Below are 20768 nucleotides of genomic sequence, written 5' to 3' on the forward strand. Positions count from 1 at the left end.
AGGCGGACCAAAACGCAGCATGGTGGTTATTCATGGTACTTTAATAAAGACACTATACATGAATAAACTAACAAAACAATAAACGTGAGAAACCGTAAACAGCCTATCTGGTGAAAACAAACACAGAGACAGGAACAATCACCCACAAACACACAGTGAAATCCAGGCTACCTAAGTATGATTCTCAATCAGAGACAACTAATGACACCTGCCTCTGATTGAGAACCATACTAGGCAGAAACATAGAAATACCCAAATCATAGAAAAACAAACATAGACTGCCCACCCCAACTCACGCCCTGACCATACTAAATAATGACAAAACAAAGGTAATAAAGGTCAGAACGTGACAGGTATAAAAAGCACATGGAGGGTTTAGGGCTGTAATCTAGAGAGTTATTTAGAGCACATAGGAGGGTTTAGGGCTTAGAGAGAAAGAGAAGAGAGAAAGAGAAGAGAGAGAGAGGAGAGAAAGCACAGGGGAGGACATCAGATTACATCATGTACCATGTAAGTGATATTAGCCTCTCGATATATTGATGATCAACCAGAGTCGTTTCCTGGAATCTCCAATATGCCAGAATATGCCAGAAAGTAAACAATACTACAGACAATAACAGACTTGTGGCGTCTGAGGTGTGTGTGTGACGTGTGTGTGTGTGTGTGTATGTCATTATAACATTGCTACAGTAAACTGGGTCTGTTTTAGTCCCCTTCTTCACTCCGATTCTCATCACAGACAGATGTTCCAGTCATTCAGAGGTCTCTAACCAGCTACACTCACTCATTGTCTTGGTGTTACATAGAAATCTGTGCACCCAAGAAATCTGTGCCACTCACTCATATAGTCCTACAGTACTCTTCAGGCATCACTAAGAAATCTGTTCCACTGTTTTGTGTCCTGTTTTCAGAGAGACATCCTGCTGACACAGTACCTTAGGGCCATCTCCATCACCCACTCAACTTCGAAAAATAAAAAACTACCTTTATTGGCCCAATAGTTACATCATTAAAGGCTAAAACCTCACTTCATTTGAACGTACTTAGAAAGTTAAAAGCTAAGCCCCCTCCTCGTCCACTGTACATAGAACCCTCTGATGCCCCCCACAGTCCCCCAGACGGTTCACCAGCCCCCATATACTGTACATGCTCCAGTGTGAGCCGAGCCCGCCCCAGCAGCACAGCACTGGTGTCCGTACACTCCCCCCCCCCCATGTTTTCTGGTCTTCCACATTAACAAGGTTATCTGCCCTAACAGGTAGTTTACTAGGCAGTCCCTTTCTTTCCCTGCCCTCCAATGTATAGGTCCAGAGTCATCTCCAACCCGAGCCCTGTACACCACCCACCCAGGACAGAAAAAAAGACAACCAGCCTGGAACAAGAAAAAAACCAGATGTCTCCTCCTCCCAACAGAAGACACGCCCCCCCCCCGATGGATCAAGGTGCGACGCGTATCAGTTCCTAGTGGTAACCCCGTGAATTATCCTCCACTGTAGATCAACAGTACGCTTTTTCTAATCGTAGGCGTATACAGGGAGCGCAAAAATCCTCTCAGAGAATAGCCAGGTTCCAAAGCCCCCGGCCACCGTGTTGCCCTCAACCCATCCTCAGCCCTTAGTCTTGAACTATAGGATCATTCCCTCACCCTCCTGGTGTTCCCCCGACGGCTTAATCCCCAGCGTCTCGGTAGTGCAGAATGGACGCCCTCCACCACCTGCTGCAGCAGACTCCTTATGGAGGAATCCTCCACCACCTGCTGCAGCAGCCTCCTTATGGAGGAGCCCTCCACCACCTGCTGCATTAGCTTCCTTATGGAGGAATCCTCCACCACCTGCTGCAGCAGCCTCCTTATGGAGGAGCCCTCCACCACCTGCTGCATTAGCCTCCTTATGGAGGAGCACCTGCTGCAGCAGCCTCCACCCTCCACCACCTGCTGCAGCAGCCTCCTTATGGAGGAGCCCTCCACCACCTGCTGCAGCAGCCTCCTTATGGAGGAGCCCTCCACCACCTGCTGCAACAGCCTCCTTATGGAGGAGCCCTCCACCACCTGCTGCAGCAGCCTCTGCAGCAGCCCCAATGGAGGAATCCTCCACCACCTTTTTTTAACTTTATGGAGGAGCCCTCCACCACCTGCTGCACCTACTGCAACAGCCTCCTTATGGAGGAGCAACAGCTCCACCACCTGCTGCAGCAGCCTCCAGGCTTATGGAGGAGCCTCTGATCACCACCTGTGAACCAACAGCCAGAGGTCAGTTGGAGAAGCCCTCCACCACCTGCAGCAACAGCCTCCCTTATGGAGCAGAGGTCAGCACTCCACCACCTGCTGCAGCAGCCTCCAGGCTGGGAGGAGCAACCTCCACCACCTGCTGCAACAGCCTCCTTATGGAGGGTCAACCTCCACCACCTGCCAGCAACCACGCTCTCACATGGAGGGTCAGCCCTCCACCACCTGCTGCACAGGCTGGCAGATTTTAACCTTTATTACCTAGGTTACGCTCTCAAGGCTGGCAGAGTCAGTTGAGAACAAATTCTAGGAACAGTGGGTTAACTGGTTCAGAGGCAGAACACAGGCTTTGTATCTGTCACCCGTGTGAACCAACGCTCTCACAGGCTGGCAGAGGTCAACCACTCTGGCTCACCCGACCTAGTGAACCACGCCCAATGGCAGAGGTCAGCACTCTGAACCTCCAACCACGACAGGCTGGCAGATTTCAGCACTCTTTTACAGGTCACCCGACCTAGTGAACCACGCTCTCACAGGCTGGCAGAGGTCAGCACTCTGATCACCCGACCTAGTGAACCACGCTCTCACAGGCTGGCAGAGGTCAGCACTCTGATCACCCGACCTAGTGAACCACGCTCTCACAGGCTGGCAGAGGTCAGCACTCTGATCACCCGACCTAGTGAACCACGCTCTCACAAGCTGGCAGAGGTCAGCACTGATCTGGATTAGTGGGTTGTGAAAACGTGGCTCCTGCATTATCCATGCCCCTGGCTTTGAAACATCTCTGTGAACACTCAAAGCACAGGAAGCTGTCACCCTGGACCCAATGTCCACCAGCCCTTGCCCCCCCTCATGCAAACGGGAGGTGTAACGCTCCAAGAAAGAGAGAGAGAGAGAGAATTTTTTGTCATTTAGCGAACACTGATCCAGAGCGACTCACGGTAGTGAGTGCATATGTAGCACACGGGGATGTGTGAAACGTACCCCTCAGCCTTCAGGTGTCCCGCTTGCGTCGCTTCCTTAGATAGCTTTTTAGGTGGCGCGATCAGCTAAGACGCTTGACGGAGGATGGTCACGTGAGTTTGTGAGACAGAGGTCCCGAGTTGGAGCCAGATATGGGCCAAATCGCAAGGACGTGTCACTCGCTAAGCAAGCAGCGCGAAATCCTTGACACGTAGATTTCCAGCATTGGAAAATTCCAGTAATCAAACCTACAACCCTGGCGTTGCTAGCACCATGCGCTACCAACTGAGCCACACGGGACTGGACCACGGAGACTGACTAAGAGACGACACCCCGCGGAGGGAGACAGACTGTCTGCTCCTCTGAGACAGACTGTCTGCTCCTCTGACAGAGGCCCTCTCAGTCTTTATTATCCCATACGATACCACGGTCTGCAAAGAGGATGGCAGGGAAAGTAGCATTGTTGATTACTATAATCACAGACTATTTGACTTTCTCCCAACCTCTCTCTCTCTTTCCCTCACAGCCAGCCTGACAGAGAAGAATGGGGGAGATATTAGCTTTTTGAAATTGGTTCTTGCACTTTCCCTGTTATTCAGTCCCCCTCTATCTCCCTCCCTCTTCCATTTCTCTTTATCTCTCCTTTTTCTTCTCCCCTTTGTGTCTTTAGACAACTACTCTAAGAGACCAGTAATGGGCCATACCTCTGAGTTAGAGCTAGCCAGTGTTGTGGACTTGCCAGTGCCAAGGATTCACATAGCTTTCTGCTGAGGTATCAACAGACCAAACAACACACATCAACCAAAGGGGTCGAATGAAAGTGACCTACGAGCTTTATTTGATCTATGTTACATAAGTGGACACTCACATACACAACAGCAGTATTCAGCAACCGTTCTCACAGGCAGGCGTTTCCCAAGACAATAGACGGGTTCACCATGCTTTCCTGTCTCGCTACCCTTCTTCACTCGTCGGTTCTCTTCACAATGGGTAGACAGTAACCTTTCCCCCGTCCCCTCTCCCTCAGACGGACTCCTCTGACACACTCGTTAACAGGGGCGATGTCATCATTAGCAGCTCTTTGAGCTCACACAGGGCCATGCGCTGGCACAGTGACACCCTGTTAAACGCTCCATTTCACGCCATCTTGGATCTGTCAGGAGCCATCTGACCCGTGCCAGACTAGCACAGCACCTGTGGAGAGAAACACTGGTCGACGGCCCTGGACACACACACACTCCTGTTAGATACACAGCCTCTCTTCTACCCTCTAGTATGCACGATGCAGGATTTCATACCGGCCCAGCTCTAAAACACACCCGATTCAACTACTGTAACTAAGGTCTTGATAATTATGGAATGCTTGAATCAGGGTGCTGGGCTAGAACAAATACCTGCACTTCCTATAACTCTCCCAGGACACGGGTTGGTGACCACGGCTGTCATATCTTAGCGTCGCCACACTAAACTCACAGCATGGGGCCCAGTTTGATCAATATGAAGGACATATCACTGTTAGTTAAATGACTTTTCTCCTGCTTGGTCACTGACAGTGGGGGACCTCTGGACTGGACTAATCAGACTATAGCTGCCCACCAGGGCAAGAGGAGGTGGGCTGGAGGGAGGGGATTGGTTACACTGTACATGTAACTGCCAAAATAAATGAAACACTTGAGTAAACGAGGGATACAAAGTATATTGAAAGCAGGTGAGTCCACACACGTGTTGTTCCTGAGTTAATAACATCCCATCATGCTTAGGGTCATGCCCAGTTGCCCATTATCTTGACTACCATGACAATAAGAAGAGATCTCAGTGACTGAAATAGGGATCTCAAAAGGAAACACCACCATTGCAAACCAATTGAACACTTATGGGAGATTCTGGAGCGGCGCCTGAGACCGCATTTTCCACCACCATCAACAAAACACCAAATTATGGAATTTCTCATGGAAGAACGGTGTCACATCTCTCCAATAGAGTTCCAGACACTTGTAGAATCTATGACAAGGTGCATTGAAGCAGTTCTGGCTCGTGGCGGCCCAACGCCCTATTAAGACACTTTATGTTGGGGTTTCCTTTACTTTGGCAGTTATCTGCATACACAGTGTTATGTATTGTATCCATCTCCTTCTCTGTAGGGGTGTCTCTAAAGAGAAGCAGCTGGAGCACCCCCCCCCCCCAACAGGCCTGTAGTCCCACTGCCAGTAGGCTAACAACTCTACATAGCCAAGTGTCACCATTCTCCATCCGTGTGTACAGTGTCCTCCCTATCATCAAAACCCCATAAGTCAACAGGTAATCACGCAAACACAGAACATGAATAAAAATTACCTATCTATCAGATGAGGTGTTTTTGCAGGTTAACTCGCATCAAACCCTTTGCATGAGCCTCAGAATCAAATCAGCACAATACACCTTATCCTTACCGCGTGCCCTGTTTGTATGCTCCTCTCACTGTGTCCCGATTAGCTGAGTTAGAGAGTTCGCTAGCTAAGGGTTAGCAGCACCTGGCTCAGCAGCCTTAAACAGACACTAATCAATACAGGGCCCAGGAGGGCTGCAGACGTGGGATACCCAGTGAGCTTTGAAGAAGGAACCCCACTGCAGCACAACACAGGCCTTTTGAAGTACACCCTCTCTGGAAGGTAACCTTGGGTTGGGTGGACAGGACCAGGAACAGAACAGGAGATAGGCTGGGAGGCAGGGTGGGTAGATTCCTCCCCAGTCTCCACCTCGGAGCATCATGCCCGTGTGTGTAATATGATGGTGTCATGTATGGTATTCTGAGATAGGGAGGGAGAGAAGGAGGGAGGGAGGGAGAGAGGGGAGGGAGAGAAGGAGGGAGGGAGGGAGGGGAGGGAGAGAAGGAGGGAGGGAGAGGAGGGAGGGAGGGAGGGACACTAACATGAATCTTTCAGTCAGGTCACATCGTCTCCCACTTCCCTCCAACCACTACATCAACAACCACACTAGGAACACTTATGAGATACTGTTCTCCACCCCACCCCCCCCTCTCAGGAGTCTAAGGGTTAATTATGAGAGAACCACAGCCTCATATCGTTGAATTATTCAGCCTATCCCTGTGCTCTATGTGGGGAATACAGACTGACATCAGGCATCCAGAGATTTGTTTTCCAGACGTCACTTAAGTGCCTGTGAACATGTGACCTAGAGGAAGGATCCATCATTTAATAAGAGGTGCAGGGACATCTGTGTCCCAAATGGCACAATAAAGGGCTCCTGGCTGATTTCACATACGAAGCATTACATGGGCTTGCTCCTACCTAGCTGTCCGATTTGGTCCTGCCGTACATGCCTACACGTACGCTACGGTCACAAGACGCAGGCCTCCTTATTGTCCCGAGAATTTCTAAGCAAACAGCTGGAAGCAGTGCTTTCTCCTATAGAGCTCCATTTTTATGGAATGGTCTGCCTACCCATGTGAGTGACGCAGACACGGTCCCGACATTTAAGTCCTTACTGAAGACTCATCTCTTCAGTAGGTCCTATGTGATTGAGTGTAATCTGGCCCTGGGGTGCGAAGGTGAACGGCAAGGCACGAGAGCGACGAACTGCCCTTGCTATCTCTGGCTGGCCGGCTCCCCTCCCTCCATTGGGATTCTCTGCCTTTGACCCTATTACGGGGGCTGAGTCACTGGCTTACTGGTGCTCTTCCATGCCGTCCCCAGGAGGGGGGCGACACTTGAGTGGGTTGAGACGCGATCTTCCTGTCCGGTTTTGTGCCCCCTCAGGCTCGTGCAGGTAGAGGAGATCTTCGTGGGCTATACTCAGCCTTGTCTCAGGGTAGCAAGTTGGTGGTCTGTTTTTTTTCCCTTTATTTAACTAGGCAAGTCAGTTAAGAACAAATTCTTATTTTCAATGATGGCCTAGGAACAGTGGGTGAACTGCCTGTTCAGGGGCAGAACGACAGATTTGTACCTTGTCAGCTCGGGGATTTGAACTTGCAACCTTTCGGTTACGAGTCCAACGCTCTAACCACTAGGCTACCCTGCCGCCCCTGTTGATGTCCCTCTAGTGGTGTGGGGGCTGTGCTTTGGCAAAGTGGGTGTGGTTATATCCTGCCTTGTTGACCCTGTCCGGGGGTATCGGACAGGGTCAACAAGGGCCACAGTGTCCCCCGACCCCCCCTGTCTCAGTCTCCAGTATCTATGCTGCAATAGTCTATGTGCCGGGGGGCTAGGGTCAGTCTGTTTTATCAGGTGTAATTCTCCTGTCTTATCTGGTGTCCTGTGTGAATTTAAGTATGCTCCCTCTAATTCTCTCTTCCTCACCTCCTGGAGGACCTGAGCCCTAGGACCATGCCTCAGGACTACCTGGCCTGATGACTCCTGGCTGTCGTCAGTCCAACTGGTCGTGCTGCTGCTCCAGTTTCAACTGTTCTACCTGCGGCTAGGGAACCCTGATCCGTTCACCGGACGTGCTACCTTGTCCCGGACCTGCTGTATTCGACACTCTGGCTCTCTCTCTATCGCACCTGCTGTCTCGACCTATGAATGCTCGGCTATGAAAAGCCAACTGACATTTACTCCTGAGGTACTGAGCTGTTGCACCCTCTACAACCACTGTGATTATTATTTGACCCTGCCGGTCATCTATGAACCTTTGAACATTTTGAAGAACCATCTGGCCTTAAATGGCCATGTTATAATCTCCACCCGGCACAGCCAGAAGAGGACGGGCCACCCTCAGACTCTGGTTCCTCTCTCGGGTTCTTTCTAGGTTCCTGCCTTTCCAGGGAGTTTTTCCTAGCCACCGTGCTTCTACATCTGCTTTACTTGCTGTTTGGGGTTTTAGGCCGGGTCTCTGTATCGCACTGTGACATCTGCTGATGTAAAAAAGGCTTTATAAATACATTTGATTGATTGATTGGTCAAAAGTAGTGCACTATGTAGGTAATAGGGTGCCATTTGGATGCAGCCCAGCTACAGTAGCTGTTGAAGAAAACAGTTAGCCTACTGTTAAGGGATTTCATCCACTCTGCGGTTTGAAAGGTCTGTGAGACTTTAGCCATTCAGTCAAAGTAGGCCTCACTTATTTTTTGGCCCACAGTGAATCCACAATGAACTGAAACGATTCACTGACACACTACAGTAAGTGTGAAGAAGTACTTTCTTTAGTATTTCAGATCATTCTGCACAATAGCAGCATGATCAGATGAGGGATAGGTTCCCAGCCAACTACACTATAGCCCACAGTGGGAAAGACATAATGCATTTGGGTGCCCAAGTGTGGCTAATGGTATTTCCTAATAGATCTAAGCCATTCTCCTTGCTCTGAGAGTCGATGACAGACCGTCAGTAGCTATACCATAACTCACACGAATGCCTTATTATAGACATGCAGACATGGATCCATTTGCTTCCTGTCAAGGTAAGGTCCAGGTGGCAGTGGCTCTCGGACACTGATCTTGGATCAGCCTACCATCCCACACATTCTAAAATTAACCATTAGGCCTTAGAACACAAACTAACCTGGGATAAGCTTCTAGGGACGACTTGATTATATACAGTTCATAATAGAGTTGTCAAGCTGGAGAAGGATACATCCCATTGGTTGTTTGTGTATGACATCGTGGGAGTTGAGGGTTAGGTTGGGCGCGTCTGCTTTTAGGCTAACAGCAGTGCTAATGCACGCTGAATTTTTCATATTTTCTTTTGAATCAAACACAAAACCTTTCCCCCTACTTCCCCTTTAACAGCCCTTGCTTCCAACATGTCCCGTCACAAGGGTCACACTTTAATCATTCAGTTATTTTTTATTTACTTCACCTTTATTTAACCAGGTAGGCTAGTTGAGAACAAGTTCTCATTTACAACTGCGACCTGGCCAAGATAAAGCAAAGCAGTGCAACAAAAAACAACAACTCAGAGTTACACATCAACAAACGTACAGTCAATAACACAATAGAAAAGAAAAATAGAAAAATCTCGGCAAATGTGTGCAAATGTAGAAGAGTAGTGGGTAAGGCAATAAATAGACCATAGAGGCAAAATAATTACAATTTAGCATTAATACTGGAGTGATAGATGTGCAGATGATGATATGCAAGTAGAGATACTAGGGTGCAAAAGAGCAAGAAGGTAAGTAATAATATGGGGATGAGGTAGTTGGGTGTGCTATTTACAGATTGGCTGTGTACAGGTACAGTGATTGGTAACCTGCTCTGACACCTGCTGCTTAAAGTTAGAGAGGGAGATATAAGACTCCAGCTTCAGAGATTTTTGCAATTTGTTCCAGTCATTAGCAGCAGAGAACTGGAAGGAAAGGTGGCCAAAGGAAGTGTTGGCTTTGAGGATGACCAGTGCAATATACCTGCTGGAGCGCGTGCTACGGGTGGGTGTTGCTACGGTGACCAGTGAGCTGAGATAAGGCAGGCCTTTACCTAGCAAAGACTCATAGATGACCTGGAACCAGTGGGATTGGCGACGGATATGTAGTGAGGGCCAGCCAATGAGAGCATACAGGTCGCAGTGGTGGGTGGTATAAGGGGCTTTGGTGACAAAACGGATGACACTGTGATAGACTACATCCAGTTTGCTGAGTAGAGTGTTGGGTGATATTTTGTGAATGACATTGTCGAAGTCAAGGATCGATAGGATAGTCAGTTTTACCAGGGTATGTTTGGCAGCATGAATTAATTTTGGATTGGAGATGCTTAATGTGAGTCTGGAAAGAGAGTTTACAGTCTAACCAGACACCTAGGTATTTGTAGTTGTCCACATATTCTAAGTCAGAACTGTCAGGAGTAGTGATGCTAGTCGCGCAGGAGGGTGCGGGCAGCGATTGGTTGAAGAGCATGCACTTAGTTTTACTAGCGTTTAAAAGCAGTTGGAGGCCACGGATGGAGTGTTGTATGGCGTTGAAGCACGTTTGGAGGTTTGTTAGCACAGTCTCCAATGAAGGGCCAGATGCATACAGAATGGTATAGTCTGTGTAGAGGTGGATCAGAGAATCATCAGCAGCAAGAGCAACATCATTGATATATACAGAGAAAAGAGTTGTCCCGAGAATTGAACCCTGTGGCACCCCCATAGGGATTGCCAGAGGTTGCTGCAGGGGGTGCTGAGATGTTGGCCGGGGTAGGGGTAGCCAGGTGGAAAGCACGGTCAGCCATAGAAAAATTAGTATTGAAATGATCAATTATCGCAGATTTATCAGAAGTGACAGTGTTTCCTATCCTCAGTACAGTGGGCAGCTGGGAGTAGGTGCTCTTATTCTCCATGGACTTTACAGTGTCCCAATTAGTGCTACAGGAATCAAATTTCTGTTTGAAAAAGCTAGCCTTAGCTTTCCTAACTGACTGAGTATATTGGCTCCTGACTTTCCTGAAAAGTTGCATATCGCAGGGGCTATTCGATGCTAATGCAGAACGCCACAGGATGTTTTTGTGTTGGTCAAGGGCAGTCAAGTCTGGGGTGAACCAAGGGCTATATTTGTTCTTAGTTCTCCATTTTTGGAATGGGGCATGCTTATTTAAGATGGAGAGGAAAGCACTTTTGAAGAGCAACCAGGCATCCTCTACTGACGGTTTGAGGTCAATATCCTTCCAGGATACCCCGGCCAGGTCGATTAGAAAGGCCTGCTCGCTGACGTTTTTTATTCCTAATGCAAGACGAGACAAGTAGAGAGACACTCCAATAAGCTCATTACACTATCACTGATAGCCTAGGGTTTATTAAACAATATAAAAGACTATTGGACCATGTTATAGGATGGCGAGACGGATGGATTTAGGAAAATGTTGAGTGGTGAGAATATAGTCGATAACACAGCAGTACTCTAAGTCGGTTAGGGCCACAAAGGCGCGTGTGCGTGTAATATGTATAGCAGAGAGGAATATGGGGTAGATTTAGATACAGGTGTGTGTATGTAGCATGATGTAATATGTGTGAAATGTATAGCTATAGAGTGAGGGAGGCTTTACAGGCTTAGATAAAGGAATGTATAGCAGAGAGGTGTAGATTGACCTGTCAATTGTAGATAGCTTGTTATTAATCCACCCAACTCCTCCCAGACACTGGTGCACTTTACACAGGAAATGGAAAATGCTCATTTCAAGGACTCTTAAACAGTTACTAATATTCCTTAAACACTTATATCTCTCTCTCTCTCCCTCCCTGGCCTTATACTCTCTCCCTCTCCATTTGAGATTGCATTTGCTAAATGAAGTAGCTCTGTAAACATACAGCACAGTACATATACAGGAAGCTCCAAAAGTGTTGGGACAGTGAAACATTTGAAGTTATTTTGGCTCTGTGCTCCAGCACTTTGGATTTGAAGTTATACAAGTGCAGACTGTCAGGTATTGGGACAAATTCACTTAAATGTGTATTAAAGTAGTAAAAAGTTAAGTATTTGGTCCCATATTCCTAGCACACAAGGACTATAATCAAGCTTGTGACTCTACACATTTGTTGGATGCATTTGCTGTTTGTTTTGGTTGTGTTTCAGATATTTTGTGCCCAATAGAAATTAATGGTAAATAATATATTTTGTAATCTTGGAGTCACTTATACTGTAGAATATGTTTCTAAACACTTCTACATTAATGTGGATGTTACCATGACTACAGATAGTCCTGAATGAATCATGAATAATGATGAGTGAGAAAGTTATAGGCATATCCCCACAAAAATGCTAACCCCCCCTGTTATCGTAATGGTGAGAGGTTAGCATGTCTTGGGGGTATGACATTTGTGCGTCTGTAACTTTCTCACTCAACATTATTCACGATTAATTCAGAACGGTCTGTAATCATGGTAGCATCAGTGGCGATTTTAGCATGTAAATCTTGGTGGGGCAAACAAAAAGGAATGTGGGATGCATGCCAGCAAAGCAACAACACAACACTAAACAATACACGAACTGCACTATAACGGTGACAAACGGTGCCCACAAACTGTTAGGGCCCACATAAAGCTGTCCCAACACCTTACCACTGCTACAGTTCATTCAGCCTCGTTTCCTGCATTTTATTTAAAAAACCACAGCTGATATGGCTGACTTGCTTAAACAAATGTGGTTTCTACTGACAATTGAGATGTTGAAGCTATGGCATAAGGAGACGACAAGCGGATAAGAGGCAATCCGTCATTTCGATTAAGACATTAATGAGCGAGTGACGACGGACGTAGTCAATATAACTATTTCTTCTGCACTTTTGAAATGTACAGCGACAGAATTCAGAACATGGGCCGTTCTAACATATAAACAGACAATGAAAGCTCTTACAATATTCGATGATTACATTTCTCTAAAAACAGGATATAGGCAAACAAGCACACACCGGCAACGAACGATGTGTTTACAATACCGCGTTGGTGAAAATAAATCAAATGATTAAGGTGAGGTACATGGGCTACTAACAGCATACTGCACAGCATACACTTAGTATTACTTTAGCTACAGTATACAAATCTCTCTGGCATCCTATAAAATGGATGAAGCAGCGCAACACATTTTTGGACTCACGTTGTGACCAACCGATGTCACAGGAAGGCCATAAAGATCATCAATGACAAAAAAACCCCGAGCTACTGCCTGTTCACCCCGCTATCATCCAGAAGGCGAGGTCAGTACAGGTGCATCAAAGCAGGGACCGAGAGACTGAAAAACAGCTTCTATCTCAAGGCCATCAGACTGTTAAACAGCCACCACTAACATTGAGTGGCTGCTGCCAACACACTGACTCAACTACAGCCACTTTAATGATGGGAATTGATGTAAAATATATCACTAGCCACTTTAAACAATGCTACTTAATATAATGTTTACATATCCTACATTACTCATCTCATATGTATATACACTGTACTCTATATCATCTACTGCATCTTTATGTAATACATGTATCACTAGCCACTTTATCTATGCCACTTTGTTTACATACCCTACATTACTCATCTCATATGTATATACTGTACTCGATACCATCTACTGCACTCACAGTTAGCCACTGATTCCTTCCCAAACCCCTCATTGTTGAATTTGCGATTTCCAACTTGTTGTGTAATGTTTATGTCCAATGGCCAATCAGCACCGAGACGTTTTATCTCTAATTTCTCTTCATATGACAAGGACTGAAAAAGATTTGATTGTCACTTGATTCATGGTGATGACGGCTTGCTAAGACTTTGGCAGTGTGATGTTGACATGATCTATCCAATCAAAGCTACTGTAGATATAATGTGATATGATGTCATTCTATCTGTAACCAATGATTTTGAGCCTTCTTGGACGGGCACTTCTAATATTAACTCTATGGCAGAACCCAATGGGCAAAAATCTTCGAGCTCTAACTGTGAATTGGGGATGACGTAATGTCCCATGAGTGACAGAAAACTGAGCCAATCATGACAGAAAACTGAGCCAATCATGACAGAAAACTGAGCCAATCAGGCGCAACACTCTGTATTTTCAGCTGGTTTGCTCCATCACCACAGAAAGCACTGAGCTGGGCTGAAACACCTGCATTTTGGAGCTGCCTTACTCAAGAAAGCAAAAATGAGAACACGTTTGAATGCTGCTTTATTAACTCAATGACATTTGTATTTGTTTTTACATTGTTTGCAAACTGATATGTGACACATATTATTGCCAAAATAATAAGCAACACAGGCAAGCCCGCCAACACTTTTTTGTAACCTAAACAGGTGGGTCTCTGCCCTGAATAATGGGTCACCACTGGGTAGCATCCACATGAATGATCCTTATTTACAATAAAAGTGACTCCAAAATGACACAAAACATAATTTCCCATTAATTTCTACTAAACACAAAATAATCTAAAATGACAGCTGACAGTCTACACTTTAACCTCATAGTAATTGTATCATTTCAAAGTGCTGGAGGAGTACAGAGCCAGAACAAAATAAATGTCACTGTCCCAATACTTCTGGAGCTCACTGTATTACATAGTACTATAGCCTACTTATTGAAAACCACTTCCAATGAACAAATGAATGCACCAATTCCTGGATGGAGCCAGTGTACGTTATGTTCCCAAAGCAAATAAATAACATGAGTGGAGCCTAAATATACCTCCTTTCAAAACCAATCTAATGGGCTACTGTGGAGCAAGCTGATTAACATTAAGTAGTCAGGAGATCTTTATTGCCAAGGCTGGTCCTTCTGGGTCATATCCTGCTGTTAACCAATGGCTATTAGATGACATTATACCAGGACTCAATTACCTAATGTTTTAGAATCAGAAGAGCAGAAAAGACAGACTATGTCATTGTAGGTTAATGTCTGAATTAGAAAATGGTGGTTTAAATGCAGGCTTCATTTTGGCTAAGGGAAATATCTAGCATAACCACTTGGCACCTGGACATTCTCTTGAAGAAAGTAATTATACATCACAAATGTGTTATTACATATGGTAATTTTATCAATTGAACCTTTGTAATTAGAAATGCCCATTCCATTGATTAACAAATCAATCTGTGACTCATTATGTACCACGACCACAACCAAAAGTGATCTTTTTCCTTTGCTTTTTCATGAGCATCCTTCCATCAAACCTGCTGATAGCAATTCGTGATGAAAGGTTTGCAGACCCAATAGTGCTAAGATACACTGACTCCTGCTACCTGTACACTGAGAAGACCTTGTGAGGTAATTGAGTTGATAATTACCAATCAGGCTTGTACATTCCCGTTAAATAACACTGACAGTCAAGCACAACACTACCACGATGAAAGCACAGCATGCTATGATGAATAATTTATGACAGAGTCTCTCTTTAGTCCTTTCACCCAGGAAAGTCATGGTGGACTGTTTCCAGTAAAGCTCAGAGAGGGAACACGGTGGTCATGGTGGACTGTTTCCAGTAAAGCTCAGAGAGGGAACACGGTGGTCATGGTGGACTGTTTCCAGTAAAGCTCAGAGAGGGAACACGGTGGTCATGGTGGACCGTTTTCCAGTAAAGCTCAGAGAAGGAACACGGTGGTCATGGTGGACTGTTTCCAGTAATGCTCAGAGTTTCCAATGAACATGGTGGTCAGTAAAGCGGTGGACTGTTTCCAGTAAAGCTCAGAGAAGGAACACGGTGGTCATGGTGGACTGTTTCACTCAGAGTGTGAACACGGTGGTCACGGTGGACATGGTGGACGATGAACCCAGTAATAAAGTGATGGACTGTTTCCAGTAAAGCTCAGAGAGGGAACACAGTGGTCACGATGGACTGTTTCCAGTAAAGCTCAGAGAAAGCTCAGGAAGGGAACACGGACGGTGGACTGTTTCCAGTAAAGTTTAGAGAGGGAACACGATGGTCATTGTGGACTGTTTCCAGTAAAGCTCAGAGAGGAACACGGTGGTCACGATGGACTGTTTCCACACGATGGTCATTGTGGACTGTTTCCAGTAAAGCTCAGAGAGGGAACATGGTGGTCACGGTGGACTGTTTCCAGTAAAGCTCAGAGAGGAACACGGTGGTCATGGTGGACTGTTTCCAGTAAAGCTCAGAGAGGGAACACGGTGGTCATGGTGGACTGTTTCCAGTAAAGCTCAGAGAGTGAACACGGTGGTCACGGTGGACTGTTTCCAGTAAAGCTCAGAGAAGGAACACTGTGGTCACGGTGGACTGTTTCCAGTAAAGCTCAGAGAAGGAACACGATGGTCATGGTGGACTGTTTCCAGTAAAGCTCAGAGAGGGAACACGATGGGCATGGGGGACTGTTTCCAATAAAGCTCAGAGAAGGAACACGATGGTCATGGGGGACTGTTTCCAATAAAGCTCAGAGAGGTAACACATTGATGGTCATGGGGTATGTTTCCAGTAAAGCTCAGAGAAGGAACACGGTGGTCATGGTGGACTGTTTCCAGTAAAGCTCAGAGAAGGAACACGGTGGTCATGGTGGACTGTTTCCAGTAAAGCTCAGAGAAGGAACACATGGTCATGGTGGACTGTTTCCAGTAAAGCTCAGAGAGGGAACACGATGGAAATGGGGGACTGTTTCCAATAAAGCTCAGAGAGGAAACACGATGGTCACGGGGTCTGTTTTCAGCATGCATGTCTGTACTAAAGTAGCTTTCCTTCTGAACTGAACCTGGTCTATATGAGCAATGAGGAACAGAGTAGTCCAGCTCACAACACATCAAGAAAAACCTATAGAAGTGGTTGTTTGATACTTCCATTTTTAGCAGGTACTAACCCTGCATACTGCCATATGTCCCAAGTATATCCCTGCACCCCAAAGCCAACTGTCAGCCCCAATAAACCAATCAAAGCTTCAGTTTACCAAGGGACAGTTCATTCAGTTACTTCAGCTATGATGAGCTTTTCCCAACTGGACCAGACCACCGTGTGGAAGACTACTACCCACAGGACTAGTAAAGGTAGGACATCTACCTATTCTCAAAGTGGTAAGGAAAACCTCTTATTACAGCGACATGAGATAACTGTCAACAAATGGTCCAATCTAGATAGATCATTCAGTTTATCCCTTTCCCCAGTAGCAGCGGTATGCCTGAGAAACCTAGTGATCGATAGGAGTTAATTGAGATGAAATTAGGCATTGAGCTGACTCTGATGGAAGCCTAGACCAGATGAAGACTTTCTCTAAGGATCAGTGGCCATGGCCAAGGGGGAGGGTGGAGAGGAGAGGGGAGAGAGGAGAGGAGAGGGGGAGAGAGGAGGAGAGGAGAGGGTGGAGAGGAGAGGGGAGAGAGGAGGAGAGGAGAGGGGGAGAGAGGAAGAGAGAGGAGGAGAGGAGAGGGGGAGAGAGGAGGAGAGGAGAGGGGGAGAGAGGAGGAGAGAGGAGGAGAGGGGTAGAGAGGAGGAGAGGAGAGGGTGGAGAGGGTGGAGGAGAGGGTGGAGAGGAGAGAGGAGGAGAGGGGGAGAAAGGAGGAGAGGGTGGAGAGGAGAGGGGAGAGAGGAGGAGAAGAGAGGGGGAGAGAGGAGGAGAGGGAGGGGTGGAGAGGAGAGGAGAGGGGGAGATAGGAGGAGAGGGGGAGAGAGGAGGAGAGGAGAGGGGGAGAGAGGAGGAGAGGAGAGGGGGAGAGGGAGAGGGTGGAGAGGAGCAGAAGGGGGACAGAGAGAAATAGAGAGAACTGGGGGTGGTGTAGCAAATGGGGATGTGTGAAACTTACTCCTCAGCCTGAAGTGTCCCCACTTGCACCAGTGAATATATAGCTTTTCAGCAAGCAGTGTGATGTTCTTCATAGTATCACAGAAAACAGAATGAGGTGGGGGGAAAGAGAGGGGAAGATAGAGAGAGTGGAAGACGGGGTACGACAGCAAATGCTGAGCTGATTGACATCTAAATACACATGGTTTAAACTGACCTGAGATGTCTTAAAATGGCCTCACTGTGTGGCGTTATTGTTGCCATGCATATGACATATCCAGAGTGGACAGGACAAGTCACAGGCATGCCTTCATTGTTGGCTGCCTACACCACGTCCAAACCAATCTAATAGAACTCCAGAATGTATGCCAAATCCACACACACACACACACACACACACACACACACTGACCTTCAGTTACTGTAAATGCATCCTCAGCTGCCTACAGACACACCCGTCTGTATTATAGCTAACAAACCAATGAATGAATACTGCCATAGGGTTCCATATGGCAAAGAAAGCACTGTTTGTTGCAAATCCACAGAGTATTTGTAAAAAAAAAAAATGTATTACACCTTGGCACAGTGTAGCTAATTAGCATGAATTGATTATTGAAATGAACAGGAATAAATGACCAACCATGGTAGTGAAGAACATACTTGTGTTAAAATACTATTAAAATATCTCAATTGCTTTTACATGTATTCGAAGTATTCAAAAACAAAAAGATTTCTCTTTAAAAAGAAAAGTCATTTTAATATATTTGGAAATACTTTTGGAAAGTATTTGAAAAATGCAAATACAATACACTGACTCAAATACACTCTCATGCATTTACCCAGGTATTTGAAAATAGTATTTGAAATGAGTATTTGGTCGACTATTTGGTTTCTACAAAAAAAGGTACTTGTTTTGGGCTGTGTATTTGAAAATACTCAAATACTCAGATTTTTAAAAACTTTTACACCAGATACTACACCAAATACAAATGTATTTGAACCCAGGTCTGATGGAGAAATACATATTATGATTACATGTAGTGTAAAGGTGAAAAGGCTTGCTTTGATTAGACCAGTAATATAGCATTCTGGTTAAATCAAGTTCCATCAGGCTTGATGATGCCCTTGATTTGCTTTGTAATGTTGTTTTGTTTTGATATCAAACTCTAGTGAATTTGCAAATACTAACTGATTTACTGTGAAACACATACTCACTGGAAACAGTCAGAGAAAAAGATGTGGGGAAGAAGAGAGACAGACACCAATTCTGAGCAGAGAACAAAGGATAGAGAGAGAGAGAGAGAGAGAGGGAGAGAGAGAGAATACTAGTAATATGAGAACAGAGGACAGGGAGAAAAGTGAGAGAGAGAGAGAGAGCACTGTCCTCCTCCAATTATTTTAGAGGTGTGACTCTTAGAGTAGGACATGAATATCCCAAATGTGGGTGTGCCACTTAGCACTTAGTGAGTCTGCCAGATAGGGAATTGTGTACTACGGTGGTACTAAGTACTGTATAATTTACACAATGTTCCACAGACCTACTTTTTTAATAGACAGATAACACTTCCCCCCATAAGGCGTTCAAGTGTATTGCAGAATTCAGTATCTCTTTAAAAATCTGTTAAAATAGGCATGCAAAAGCTGTTTGACACATAATAACAACCATGGTTTACATCCATCTACACACACAAAGTAGCCCACCACAGCAAACATATGATATTCCATTGCACCAAAATGCGCATCATTAGCACACCTTGGAAAGCCCATACCTGCGCGTCAGACTTGCGCATAGCATCAAGTTACTACGCTACTCCCTGCTCGGACAACAAAGACCTCTCCGTCCCCTCCTAGTTCTCTGCTGAGGCCTGTGTATCTCTGACAGACTCAGACCCGCTGTGTGGTGTCTGACTGGTGCCAACTTCTGTGGGTGAGACGGGGAGGGAGGGGGGGGGGGGGGCTGCCCTAATATTGCTGACATCACGCATTCCTTGGAAGGGATGTAGCCTACCCGCCTAGGGGGGCAGAAGGAAGTTGGATTTGGAGGCGAACTAATAAATGCATGTTTACGAATACATTTCCAGGAAGCACTGAACTTATATCACATAGGCCAATGTTTATGGTTAACTTAGGTTGTTATTTAATAGGGTGTTATTTAATAGCGTGTTTTAAGTGGTTGATACCTCTTGTAGCTGCTCCAGCTCCTGTCGGAGCGCCTCTTGCTCGGCCTCTAGATCCGAATATTGCTGCTTCAGGGTCTGGTTCTCCTCCAGAACCACCAGACCGCACTCCGCAGCCCGGATCTTCTCCCGGTTCGCCTCCGCCAGCTCACGGGTCAAACGCTCCACCTCTGCCCGGCAATGTTCCACCGTCTCCCCGCATCCTCCTCCGGCAGCCATCGCTCTCCCTCTCTTCCCCTTCTCTCCTCTTCTCCTCGCCCCTGCGTCGGATGGGCAGAGAAGCGGAGGAAGAAAACAGATGTAGCCTACCGGACAACAATCCCCACACCCCCGTTGGAAGGAATCAGACGAGGAGTTTAAAAACGCATGAAAAGGGCGTTAACATCCCCAGAGCGAAATGATTGTGAAAGAGAGATGAATCCCTCCATAGCTGATGTGTTGAATTAAACGGTTTCCCCTCTAGGCGTAGTAGGGTCCAGCATCACCTTTTTTCCTCTTTTTTTTTTGCTTATTCATCGGGATGCGGACGCCATCTCTCTCTATTGCCATGAAGCAGCGGCAAGGTACACACAACTCTCGCCCATCCTTCTGCTGCCTATGGCTGTGACGTCGACCGTTCACCCGCACTTCTCTCCCTCTGCTGTACGGTATGAATACTGCTCGTCACGCTGGGCCGGTCCACAGACAAGGAGGACCATGTTTATGTTGGTGATGACATCTGTTGCATTTACAACCTTTCTTCACCGTTGGTGATCACGGTTATTAATAAACTAACGTGGCAGGAAAGCTATAGGCCTGATCATTTGTTTTATTCCATCCCCCTCCACCAGGAGTTTCCAATTCTTTCCACCCAAGGACCCCTGATATGTCCCCAAATATAGACCCTATACAGGGCCTTCGGAAAGTATTCAGACCCCTTTACTTTTCCCACAGTTTGTTATGTTACAGCATTAAACTCAAATGGATTAAACAAAAACAATTCATCAGCAATCTACACACAATACCCCCATGACAAAGCAAAAACATGTTTTTAGAAATGTTTGCAAATGTATTTAAAAAATAAAAACGTATTTACAAAAGTATACAGACCCTTTGCTATGACACTCAAAATTGAGCTCGGGTGCATCCTGTTTGCATTGATCATCCTTCAGATGTTTCTACAACTTCATTGGAGCACTCCACCAATCAGGCCTTTATGGTAGAGCGGCCAGACGGAAGCCACTCCTCAGTAAAAGGCACATGACAGTCCGCTTGGAGTTTGCCAAAAGGCACCTAAGAAATCTCTGACCAAGAGAAACAAGATTCTGATGA

The 20768-nt window shown here is 46.2% G+C and overlaps 1 protein-coding gene across 2 annotated transcripts in view; it reads right to left on the reverse strand.

Annotated features, from left to right (window-relative positions):
- Positions 1-20073, reverse strand: part of LOC135515963 (protein bicaudal D homolog 1-like) — a 55159-nt gene extending 35086 nt beyond the window's left edge. For both annotated transcript variants that reach the window (XM_064939862.1, XM_064939863.1), the window contains exon 1: positions 19461-20073. In XM_064939862.1, the coding sequence (XP_064795934.1) occupies positions 19461-19676 (216 nt within the window). In that variant the 5' untranslated portion in view covers positions 19677-20073. The remainder of the gene's footprint in view (positions 1-19460) is intronic.
- Between the last annotated feature and the right edge of the window lie 695 nt (positions 20074-20768).

Source organism: Oncorhynchus masou, chromosome 27 (assembly GCF_036934945.1).
Source record: "Oncorhynchus masou masou isolate Uvic2021 chromosome 27, UVic_Omas_1.1, whole genome shotgun sequence".
NCBI classification, from domain to species: domain Eukaryota; kingdom Metazoa; phylum Chordata; class Actinopteri; order Salmoniformes; family Salmonidae; genus Oncorhynchus; species Oncorhynchus masou.